This window comes from Aethalodelphis obliquidens, unplaced genomic scaffold (genome assembly GCF_003676395.1).
Source record: "Aethalodelphis obliquidens isolate GAN/ISIS:26980383/991018 unplaced genomic scaffold, ASM367639v1 scaffold63, whole genome shotgun sequence".
Lineage (NCBI taxonomy): Eukaryota > Metazoa > Chordata > Mammalia > Artiodactyla > Delphinidae > Aethalodelphis > Aethalodelphis obliquidens.
In genome coordinates, this window is record NW_020838007.1 from 580,806 (window position 1) to 591,896 (window position 11,091).

Consider the following 11,091-nt stretch of genomic DNA (forward strand, 5'->3'; position numbering starts at 1 on the left):
TCGTCACATTCAAGGTTTGTGGGCAGATGAGGGCCAGGGATGGGCAGGGAGCGAGGGGCAGGAGGGACACAGACAGCTTGGCGTTTCTCCAGCCGGGAGCTGCAGGACACGGGCTTATCAGCTTGCCTGGCCCTGGGCCGGCTTCCTCATCCTTCTCCTCTCTGTGGCCCCTTCTACCCGCACCCGCTTTGCCTTCTCCTGGGGAGCCTGAGCCCCCTGTCCCAGAGCGGGGGACACAGGGAGATACTTCTGTGGCTCCCAAGCCACTGGGCAGGCTCATGTCTTTAAAGCAAGGAGGCCAGGGAGGGGCCAGGACCCCAGGATGGAGCATTGAGAGCTGGAAGGGATGGTGGACAGAGGAGAGGAGAGACCGGGGGCCGGAGAGGGAGCAGAGCTGGGCTGAACCGGGTGCTCTTCATGCCTTTCTGGCTTTCTCCTGATAGGGGTTCCGCCAAAAGCAGTGAGAGCGGCGGGGCCTGACCTCGGGGCTGGCAGGCAGCGCAGGAGAGGAGCTCCTTTTCCTCACTGCCTCTTGTCGGTCCTGGGACCGACGTCACCCTTCTTGGCCATCTCCCTTCTGTCCCAAGAGGCTGTTGTGCATCCGGCTGCCTGGGGACGTGTGTAATCAGTGCTGACTCATAGTCCCCTGTGGGCCAGAGCTATGGGGGAAGGTCAGCTGGTGGGCCCCGGGATGTGGGCCCGGGGGACCCCCACCTTCTCCTTGGCCTGTGGGGCTCCCTCCGCTGCTGGGTCTCTCCTCATCCTGCAGGATCCAGCTACCCTAGTCCTGACCTCCCAGTGCTGCAGGGGAGCCTTGGGCCATGGCTTCCCTGCTGCAGCCTCAGTCCACCCGACACCTCTAAATTCCTTCCTTGTCCCGGCCCAGCTCCCCACACTGGGCTGGGAGGTGACTGTGGCGTCTGATCTGGAGCCTGCCCTTATGCTGCTTGCGGAAGACAGGAGATGGCCCCCTGCTGGGGCAGCTCCAGTACTGCTCTCCCCCGGGGCCCCCCACTGCTGTGGGCCATGCCCACCTCACCCCTGCGTGCTCCCTTGGGGTCCCGCATGGGGGGAGGACTCTGCATGTGGTCCCCCAGGGCCTGGAGGGAACACAGAGCTCTTTGTCTCTGGCCTGATGTCTCTCCTCCCCAACCCCATGGAGTTGCCCACTCGCCAAGTACAGGAGGCCTGGGGGGTGGGTACCAGGGCTGGTGGGCAGTGCTGTGCCCTGTGGGAAATGAGCCTTGCCCCCTGTCGGCACAGTCTCGTGCCCAGCCCAGGGGGCCCTGGTGGGGAGGTCAGCAGCCTGCGCTCCTCTCTGGGCTCCCAACCTGCTCCTCCCCAGCTCCTTCCTCAAAGTGCCCAAGCACCGCCCAGATGTGAGTGCCAGGTCTCTGGAGGCTTCCTCTAACTCCCCGACCACAGACGGACCCTCCCCCCTTCTTTGGTTTCCGTGGGAACCCTGCCCAGGGAGCACCCAGGGGAGACCAGTGTGAGCTTGGCCCCTCCCTTTTGGGCAGGCAGGGCCCCTGAGTCCCAGCCACCCCTTCTCCCAAACCCAGCCACAGGGCTGGTGCTCAGTGGCCCTGAGGCCCACAATGCAGAAAGGCTGAGGTGGAGGTGGCATCGGCCTTTATTGTGGGGTCTGCACAGTAGGTGCCGGGCCCCTCCTGCTGAGGGAAGGCTGAGACTCCAGCCTGGACCGACCATCCAGTCTCCAGTGAGCCCATCCTCCTCTGCGCACTGGATCCGGGTCCTGTGGGGTAACTCCGCCTCCATCACCCCCTCCCACGTGCTCGGGTGCGTTGCCAGTCAGGAAGCAGGAGCCAGGGCGGGTGGCGGGTCACCTGGTGCAGCAGGCCTGGGGCTCGGGCCCTGGCCCGGCAGCTGCAGAGCCCCAGGTGGAGGCAAGGGCCGTGGCCCCGGCCATGCCACCCTCAGGCTCTGGGTCCAGGCTCTCGTAGATGGTGGGCAGTGAGGTGCGCTGGCTTAGCCGCCGGCGCAGGCCAACCAGCAGGGGCTGGGGCAGGGAGGCCACATCCACGTTGTTGCCCAGGTCCACCCAGGCCAGCACCGGGAACTTGGTGGTGTCCTTGATGGCCTCAGTGAGCTCACGGGCGGCAGCCCGCGTCAGCCGGTTGCCATTGAGCAGAAGCTGGGTGAGGCAGGGCAGCGTCCAGAGGCTGGGCAGCAGCCGGTGCAGCAGCTCATCACTCAGCCCCGTGAAGCTCAGGTCCAGCACTGCCAGCCTGGCGCCCTGGCTGCCCAGGTAGCGCATGATATGCTGCACGTCCCGCACCGACAGTGGTATCCCCGATAGGTTCACGGTCTCCCCCGCCGGCAGAGTCTTCTGGAGGTTGCTCTTGAGGCTGCGGGAGGGTCGAGGGTGGGGAGGGACTGAACAAGGGCCCCACCTGCCTCAGACAGTGACCCCTCTGTCAGGGCAGCAAGGCCCAGGCCCTGCAGATGGCCACTTCCTAGATGAGTAGCCATGGGCAATGCTCTGAATCGCTCTGAGCCTTAGTCCCCTTTGGTTAAGAGGCGACCTGGCTGTGAGGATTAGATGCACTTGCGTTAAGGCTCCATGAGCTGTTATAAAAACCCTCTGTGTGCTTGCATCACCACACCTGCTACATCTGTTGTCTCTTATTTTTATGCCAACTCAGTGGGGTGGGAATGATTATCCTATTCTGCAGAGGAGCAAATGGGTGCTTGGAGGGGTGACGTGACCCTTCCACGGTCACACACCACTAAGGGGGAGCCAGGTCTCCAAATCGGGGTGTTCTGACCCCTCAGCCCATGCTTTTTTTTCACGTGCCTCCTCTAAGGTTGACCCTTTTGGAATAAGGACAGATGTGGGAACAGGCCCAGGGTAAGCAAGAGGGCCATGTTGGGGGATGTGGGTGGGATCTGCCCTAGGGGAGGGCTCCCTGTGTCCTAAGCTGGAAGGGAGGTTTAGAGACTGAGGAGGGTCCCCCACTGCCCCCAGAACCCCCTCTAGTTCTCTCCTGTCATTTGAACATGGGCCTGCCTGGGGACTGACAGCAGTGGGAACACCTCCAGGGCCCTCACCTGCCAAGGCAGGGAACAACCCCATGGGCTCCAGGCTCAGCATGGGCCACCAGGCCTGAGGGAGGGGGCAGGAGGCTGGGGGGCAAGCAGGGGAGAGCACCAGGGCCCAGGTGCCAGTGGCCTGTTCCCAGGCTGAGTCTGTGGCCACGAGGTTGTGACGGAGTGACTAAGGGGGACCCCGTTGCAGAGTGAGCTGCTGGGCTGGCCTTGGAGGCCTCAGCTTCAGGCAGCCTGGCAAAGAGTCCCCAAAGGGCTTCAGGAAGCAGGGCAGTGTGGCCTTGGGCGAGACACTCTGCCTCCCCTGGCCTCAGTTTCCTTCCCTGGAAAATGGGAATCATGACCCAGACTCCACCTCCCTCCCAGCCTGTCCTGGGGACTCTGCTGACTCCAGCTGAGGCCCCCAGGGGGGCCAGGCCCTGTGATAGGCGGGGCGTTGAGGGACAGGCAGATGGCAGGAGGCAGTCACACGGAGAGGAGCTGGCCTTGGGGAGCATCCGCCTGCATTGCCACCGGCCAGTGACGGGCAGTGATGCAGACAAGGGTGAGGGCCTGCAGGGTGGGATTTCAGGCCCCAGCTCTTGTTGACAGAGGCCTGGGAAGGGACCCCCCCAGGGGCCAGGCGGCTGGGCTGTGTCTGGGCTCCCTTACCAGCTCTGGGTCTTCCTTCGGGGCAGGCTGGACCCCTGCTGCCGCTTGGAGTGAGGGGTGAGGTGGTAGATGAGCTGCCGGCAGGTCTTGTCTGAGGACTCCCAGAGCTCATAGTCCTGCGGGGGCAGCGCTGTCAGGGGAGGCGGAGCCCTGTGAGCCCCCGGGCCTTGGGGACCCAAGTGTGTGCATGCGCACAGGCATTCATCACGGATCACTGAGCCGCCCACTGGTTTTCCCCTCCACCCCCGCCCCCCTGCCCCGTGGCCTGGCACAGAGCCAGAGGAGGCTGCCCACTGGGAGCTGGACAGGCTGGTCCGAGGCCCGTGGTGCCCGGCGGGAGGAAGCCCAGACAATGGGCCCTTGTTCCCTGTCCTCAGGCCCTGGGCCAGAGTCTCGGGCTATCAGCCACTGGCTCCCTGTCTACCCTCGGTGCCCCCCTGGGACTCACCACAGGGGGAGGCAGGACCAGGCCTCTCCAGGGAGCCCTGCTCCACTGACGCCACCCCCAGGGAATAGGAACAAGCCAGGTCAGCACGCTCTTCTTCCTCTCACTCTCCAAGCGAGACCGCACCCGTGGGGCCTGGGTCTGGGCTGCCAGCAGGGAGGGTTACCATTTTCCAGCACCACCACCTGGCTCTCTCTGGCTCCCAAGTGGACCCTTGCAGAGGCCCAGCTCAGGCAGGATGTGGGGTGGACTGCTTTCCACAGGCTGGCACCAAGCACACTCCACCACCCAGCACATTCTTTTACCCAGTCCCTCTGTTAACAGCGGGCACCACAGTGGCAGCAAGGCCCAGGGGTCACCGCGATGGCTCTAGGTTAGCCTCACAGACCCCTCAGTGACAAGCGCGCCTGGACGTGGCAGTTCAGAGCTGGCAGAGCCCAGAGTGGGCATTCCTGTTTCACTCGGGGGCTCACTGTGACAAAGGGCCGGGGGCCGGGGGCTGGCCACAGGCTGTGTCAGGAGTGTGGCACCTTCCATGCTTATGGCAGGACGTCCGCAGGTGCCGACATAGCAGGTGGGGACAGGTGTTCTGGGCAGACGCGGTGGCAGGAAGGGAGTTGAGGCTGCAGGTGGCAGGTGCCAGCTCAACACGAGGAGGGATGTGCTTGTGGCTGAGTTGCTGTGGGACGCAGTGGGAACATGTGGACAGGGGTTCCAGCCAAGGGAGCTCTCTTCTGGCTCTGGGACTCAGGGGCTGGGAGCCTGGTTCCATCAATGGATTTGTCAGAATGTCCTGTATCCCGAAGGGTCCTCATACGACTACCTGCCTGGGTCCCAGGGCCTGGCGCACAGTGCTGAAATTCAGGAAACGGGTCTAGGGAATTCCCTGGCGGTCCAGTGGTTAGGGCTCCGTGCTTCCACTGCAGGGGGCACAGGTTTAATTCCTGGTTGGGGAACTAAAATACTGGATGCCGTGCTGCAGGGCCAAAAAAAGAAAAGAGGAAACGGGTCTACCCAACAGATGACTTTCCAGGGCTGGGAAAGCAGAGTTCCCATGTGCTCCAGCTGCTGGCCAGCCTCATACACTGAAACTGGCATCAGGTCCCAGAGAGGGACAGTGACCCGCCTAAGGCCATGCAGCAGACCAGGTGAGGGCCCAGATCCTAGCTCCCAGCTCTGGGCTCTTCTGGTCTGTCAACCACACTACCCAGCCTGGGGCCCGTGCCTCACCGACTTGGGGCACTGCAGGTCCCGGGCCAGGTTCACAAGCAGGTCGTGGGAGATGGGGTCCACCAGATTGAGGAAGGCCACATTCCTGTAGAGGATGTCTGTGAGGAGGGTCCCCTCGAGGCCTAGGTCCTGCAGGTAGTGAGAGTGGAATGAGCCAGGGGTCGAGGCCTCCCTCCCCTAGCCCCCATCCCAGTCAGCCAGAGGCTCTCACATCTGTTCCCCTCTCTCCATTTCCCCTCTGAGGCTTGCTGGAGCCCTCCACACAATGGCGATGAGCAAACTGTCCGGGGCAGGTGGACCCTTTGGATGAGCAGAGGGTCGGTGCATCAGGGGCCTCAGGGAGGTGGTAAGTGGGTCCAGGAACCCTTAGACTGGTTCCCTGGAGGTGAAACGTTCTGCTGAGACCCCCTGGCTCCTCTGGGATTGGGCTTGTCTGGGGTATTCTCTGGGGGCTCCTTGATGATCCCCAAATGCCCCTGCCCTCCTCATTCCCTTTGGGGCCCCTGCCTCTATCCACCTATCCCCGAGCTCTCCTGAGCTATGGCCGCCACCTCTTTGCTGACGGGTCCAGACCCTTCTTGTCAGGGTGGAACTCTCTCTCTCTCAGCTCATACGACCCAAAGGCAACTCAGACTGGGTGTGTCTCGCCTCCTGTGCCCCAGCTCAGTAAAGGGTGCCGCCATCCCATCTTCCCAGGCACTTGGGCCAGAGCCCAGGAATCACCCCACACTCTTCCCTCATCCCTCCTCTGCCCAGCTCTCCCCACCCCAAGCCCACTGCTCAAGGAGCTTCAGGCCTCATCCCCTCACAGCCTCCTCCCGGGGCTCCCAGCCTCCTGATACCCTTCCAGTCCACCCTAATGCTGCCAGAGCCAGCTCTATGAAACACACGCTTGACCCCTAACCCCTTCAGTGGAAACCAAATGCTCTCAAGGTTGTATGATGGCAGAGACTCGCACACAGCCTGCAGTCTCAGAACTCCCTGTGGCCTGGCCTTCACACCCTCTCTCGCCCACCAGCCTTCCTGTCCAGCCTCCAATCCTCCCACCCCTCACACAGATCCCATCATCAGGTCCCTGGCCTGCCCTGGCCTTCCTGCCTTCACCCCTTGGCCTCTTCCTCCTGTTATTCCCATAGGCCTGGTGTGGTGCCTTTTCGGGGTCCGTTTAGAGGATATGCCGACAAGCTGACGAGACAGGCACAGCCAGGAGGGGCCTCGAGACCCCATGTGGACCCTCCCCAAGCCAGAGTGTAACATGTTCTGTGTATAAGCCCAGGGCACAGGAGGCCAGGCCAGGCCAGAATGACCAAGGTCCATAACTGCAGAGTCCCTGAAGGTTATGGGGCAGGACAGGCGGGCCTCAAATTCCAACCTTCGGGACACCAGTGGGCAACCTAGCTCGTTCCCCAGCTAAAATTTCCAGCTGGTGCCTTGGGCTGCAGATGCCATGCCGGACAGAGATCGTGCCTCTGAATAGTCTCTCGCTGATTTATGCTGCTCTGTTGTTTGCATTTTAAACACGGCTCAAGTTGGAGATGACAGCTAGGGAGGATCCAGTAGAAGGGAAGGATGGCTGGTGAGCCTGGGCTGACCCAGTCAGGGTCCCAGACCAAAGCCTGCCTTCTGCTGATGTGGACAGCTCCTCTTAAAGGGCCAGCCCCACCTTTCCAGCCTGCTGAGCCCAGAGAAAGGAAACCCAGTGCAGCAGGAGGAGCAGAGCTGGGAGACTGGAGGGTGAGCTCTGGCCTTGGCTGGCCCCCAATTTGCTCTGTGGCCCTAGGCTCACTGCTTTTCTCCAAGCCTCAGTTTCCCAATCATCCACCTGCAGGTCAAAGACCACCGGCACAGCTGATTTCGGCTTACAGGACGGGGCCGATTGTGGTGGCAGCTGCTGCAGGGTATAGGGATGTGGGCAGAGAGAGGAGTGGCTTGCTCAGTGGTGATGCTGGGATCAGAACCCATGTCTCTTAAGGCAACCCAGGGCTAGGGATATGGGACTCAGGTACCTGGTGTATGTGGAACCAGAGCCCCCACCCGTCGTGATGTGATGTTGTGATGAACAGATGCCAGGTGTGTGTACTCAGTGGGCGAGAGCTGCCCGTTAGGAGGATGGGCATTGTGTGCTGTGGCTTTGTCTGAGCTGACGTGGAGAGGTTGCACCCACTGACCAGCTGGGCTGTCGCTTCCCCAGGTCCTTGCTTCGGGGTCCAGTGCAGCGCCTCCCTTCACCCTGGAGGGGGGAACCATCCTCTTCCCATTGCCCCTCAATACAAGATGATTCACCCCCACCTGCCCTCTTCCCAGCCGCCCTCCTTTCTTCTAAGGGCCTGAATGTGGACTCTTAGCTCCAGGCTTGGGAGCACCCTCAAACCCCAGAGACGCGTACAGTCATGGGACCCCCTCCACACTCACAGTCCCCCCGACCCCACAACTCTAGCTGACTGCCTTCCCTCCCTCGCCCTCCGGCCCAGACAAGACCCCCACCGCTGAGGCCAGTCGTCCCCTCCCCTCGGAACCCGCCCGGCCCGCGCGCCCGAGGCCAGCTCCGCATCTCCTCCCGGCCCCTCCTCGGCCTCCAGCCCCGGCCGGCCGGCCGGCCGGCTGCTTGGCTGCTTCTCTCACCTGGCGCAGGAGGCGCAGCAGCTGCCGGGCGCGCTCCGGCCGCCGCTCGCGGAGCGTCGACTGGATCTCGCGGAGCCAGCGCACCCGGCGCTCATAGGGCGCCGGCCCGCACCCCGCCGCCGCCCCAGCCTCCGAGCCCGCTTCGGGACCGGGCCGCCGGCCCAGCCGCGCCCCCATGGCCGCCGCGCGGCGGGCGCCGAGCCGGCGGGAGGCAGGGCCGCTTGCGCCCCGCCCCTGGCCCCGCCCGGGATGCTCTGGGCGGGGAGCGCGGGATCCAAGGCTGCGCGCCCCGGCAGGGCCGAGGCGGAGGAAGGGAAGAGGGTTCTTGCTGGGGGCCCCGGAGCTCCCACACCCGGTTTGGGGGTGTCGCTGGAGGAGGCCCTCGCCCGCGCTAGACCTGGCTCGAGCCCTGTCGCCAGGAACTGGAGCTGTCGGGACGAGGTGGCGCTCGGCGCCTTTAAAGGCTCCGAGCCTCCGTGCTGATTGTGGAACAGTCGCTTTGGCGGGGCAAAGAGCACTGGACTTGCAGTCAGGGCGGGATGGGTGGGGGTTCCGCTGCCGTTTGCCAGCTTTAGACAGTGCCAGCGCCTGCTTTCAGAATCTCCCCCGCCCCAGCCGCAGCGAGCAATTGTAGCATCTGACCTGTCCGCCTTGCGTGGACACTTCTGAGTTGACAAATGTTTATCACCCCTCCCTGCTTGGCTGGGGGCAGACTTGGGCAGGCCGGCCTCCTCTGCCAGACACCTGGGAGATAAATGGGATGGGGGATGCTGGTTAACCATCTCAGCCTGGCTCTGGGCAGGCTGGCAGCAGGCCAGCCGCACCTGCCCCTGCTTCAGTCTTCCCCGTGACAGAAGTGGGGAAAGTGTGTGGGGTGGGGGCTGGCTACTCCGGGGACCAAGTTTGAGCCAGGAGCAAGTTTGAGCCAGGAGCCCCCTAGCTGGAGAGGTCTTTATTGGAGGCTTGCTGCCCCTTATAGCACCCCCCACCCAGCTCTGGGCCCCTCACATTCCCAGGGTAGGGGGCATTTGGGGCACTAGGCTCCAGACCCTGACCTCCACAGCAAGGAGGGTGTGTCCAGCCTGGGAGGACAGTGTAGCTGGGCACGGGTGCCGGGGGTTGAGCATGGACAGCGATAGGGGGAGGAGAGGCTGTCCGAGGGCCTGTAGTAAGTGAGGGCAGAGTTAGGCTCCTTCTTCTGAGTTAAGAATTGCCCCCCCCAAGACTGTCCAAGACAGAGTGCTGGGCTCTGTGGTGCCCTGGGGCTGAGCCCCTGAGACAAGGCAGAGGGCCTGACCACCCACTGAACCCCAGCCCTTGTTGCCTGCTTGGGTGCCCCCATTGGGCCTGTTCCTGGGGCCTTCCTATCCCGGAGCCCCTTCTTTCCTGCCATCTGCGACTGGACCCAGACACCTCCCTTCGCTGCTATGTAGCCAGCTTTGTCCTGGGGCCACCTTGGCACCACAGATTTCCTCCCTGGCAAACCTGCATGACTGCCCGGCCTGCCTTCCTCCGGGGCCAAGGTGCTGCTCTCACTAAACTGGGCCAGAGACTTCAGCAGCAGCCCCATTGCCCCAGGGGCCTCGCAGACCCCTACCCAGAGCTGGCAGGCTGGTAAGACCTCCCCCACCCCAATCTCAGGGCTGGAGCCAGAGCTGGGATGATTCCCAGATCGTGACCATATCCTTCCAGAGGCTGAGCCAGGTCTGGACATTGTCCCCTCAAAAGCGAGAAGGCCGAGGTTGGGGGAGGGGATGGGGTGGGGGCAGGGTGGGAGCGGAGGTGGGGGGAAGGCAAGGGAAGGCTGAGCCTGGATGTCATGAAGGGGGGCCGTCAGGCAGCGGCAGAGGGAGTATGCCCAGAGCTTGGAATCCCATGGAAAGTGGAGAACTGCTCCCCAGCCCCACCCCTCAACCCCGCCCCACCCTCTGTGTCCTTGGCTGAGAGATTCCTGGAGAACATTTTCCAGGAAAGGAGGGAGGGGTGGCATCTGGGCTGAAATCCCTGCCTGGGCCTCCCTCAGCCTCCTGTGAGGGGTGGCGAGGTTGACTCTTTCTGGCATAACCTGACTGGGACAGGGGACCCCAGAGACAGAGCTGTGCCCTCGGGAATGGTAGCATTGTCCCCCCACTGGCCGGCCTCCATGTATGCTTAACTAAAGCCTGCTGGCCCCTCTGCCTGGAGTTGTGCTGGGCCGCTGAGCTGTGTTTGGGGAGACCCCGTGGGTGGAGGGCTGTGGTGTTGCCCTCTCAGCCCCCAGGGCTGATGTGGAGGTTCAGGGGTTCTCGGGGCAGCCTTACCACCCCTGGGAGCCAGAGAGTCAAGTGGACGGAACCCAGGCCCTGCTGGGGGCATCTTGGGCCCCAAGTGGGAACTTCCAGGAGACAAGTAGCACCGACAGCTGGTGGCCCAGGTGGAATGACAGGGAAGCAGGGTCCTGATGACCCAGCAGGTTGGGTGGAGGGCTGTTGCTGGTGCTGCAGCTGGACCTGTCCCACCTTCGGGCGTCTTCTCTACCCACCCAGTGGGATATTTCAAGCCCAGGAGGAGGCAGGGAAGCCCAGGGCTGATGGTACCTCAGCAAGGAGCCAGGTGTCACTGAGCCTCCTGGCAGCCACTGCAAAGAAGGATGCAGGATGGATTCGGAACTCACTAGGAGGAAGGAAGCAGACAGACAATCTATGGAGACAGTTTCCCCTGGATCTGGCTCTAAGGAATAGGTTGTGAGCTTCCTGCAGGGCTAGGAGTCACCACGGGGGTCACAGGTGTAGGCTCAGGCCCCAGCTCCTAATCCCCTGGACCTGCCCCCTTTTGGGGTATATAAACACGGGCAAGGTAGTTAGTGGTACTAGTTTTCTGTGGCTGTCATAACAAATTACCACAAACTTGGTAATGGCTTAAAACGACAGAAATGTATTCTCTCCCAGTTCTGGAGGCCAGAAGTCTGAAATCAAGGTGTTGGCAGGGCTGTGCTCTCTGAAGGTGCTCGGGAATCGTCTCTCTTTGCCCGTTGCCAGCTTCTGGCGATGGCCGGCAGTTCTCGGCCTTCCTTGGCTCGTAGCTGCTTCACTGCA

At 62.8% G+C, this 11,091-nt stretch overlaps 1 protein-coding gene across 1 annotated transcript; it reads right to left on the reverse strand.

Annotated features, from left to right (window-relative positions):
- Window positions 1–1,615: 1,615 nt before the first annotated feature.
- LRRC75B (leucine rich repeat containing 75B) lies at window positions 1,616–8,209 on the reverse strand. Its single transcript, XM_027088884.1, has 4 exons — window positions 8,018–8,209; window positions 5,396–5,524; window positions 3,721–3,836; window positions 1,616–2,369 (listed from the first exon to the last, which is right to left on the reverse strand). Exons 1-4 carry the CDS (start codon window positions 8,192–8,194, stop codon window positions 1,844–1,846), a joined length of 948 nt encoding a protein of 315 aa, XP_026944685.1. The 5' UTR covers window positions 8,195–8,209; the 3' UTR covers window positions 1,616–1,843.
- Window positions 8,210–11,091: the final 2,882 nt, after the last annotated feature.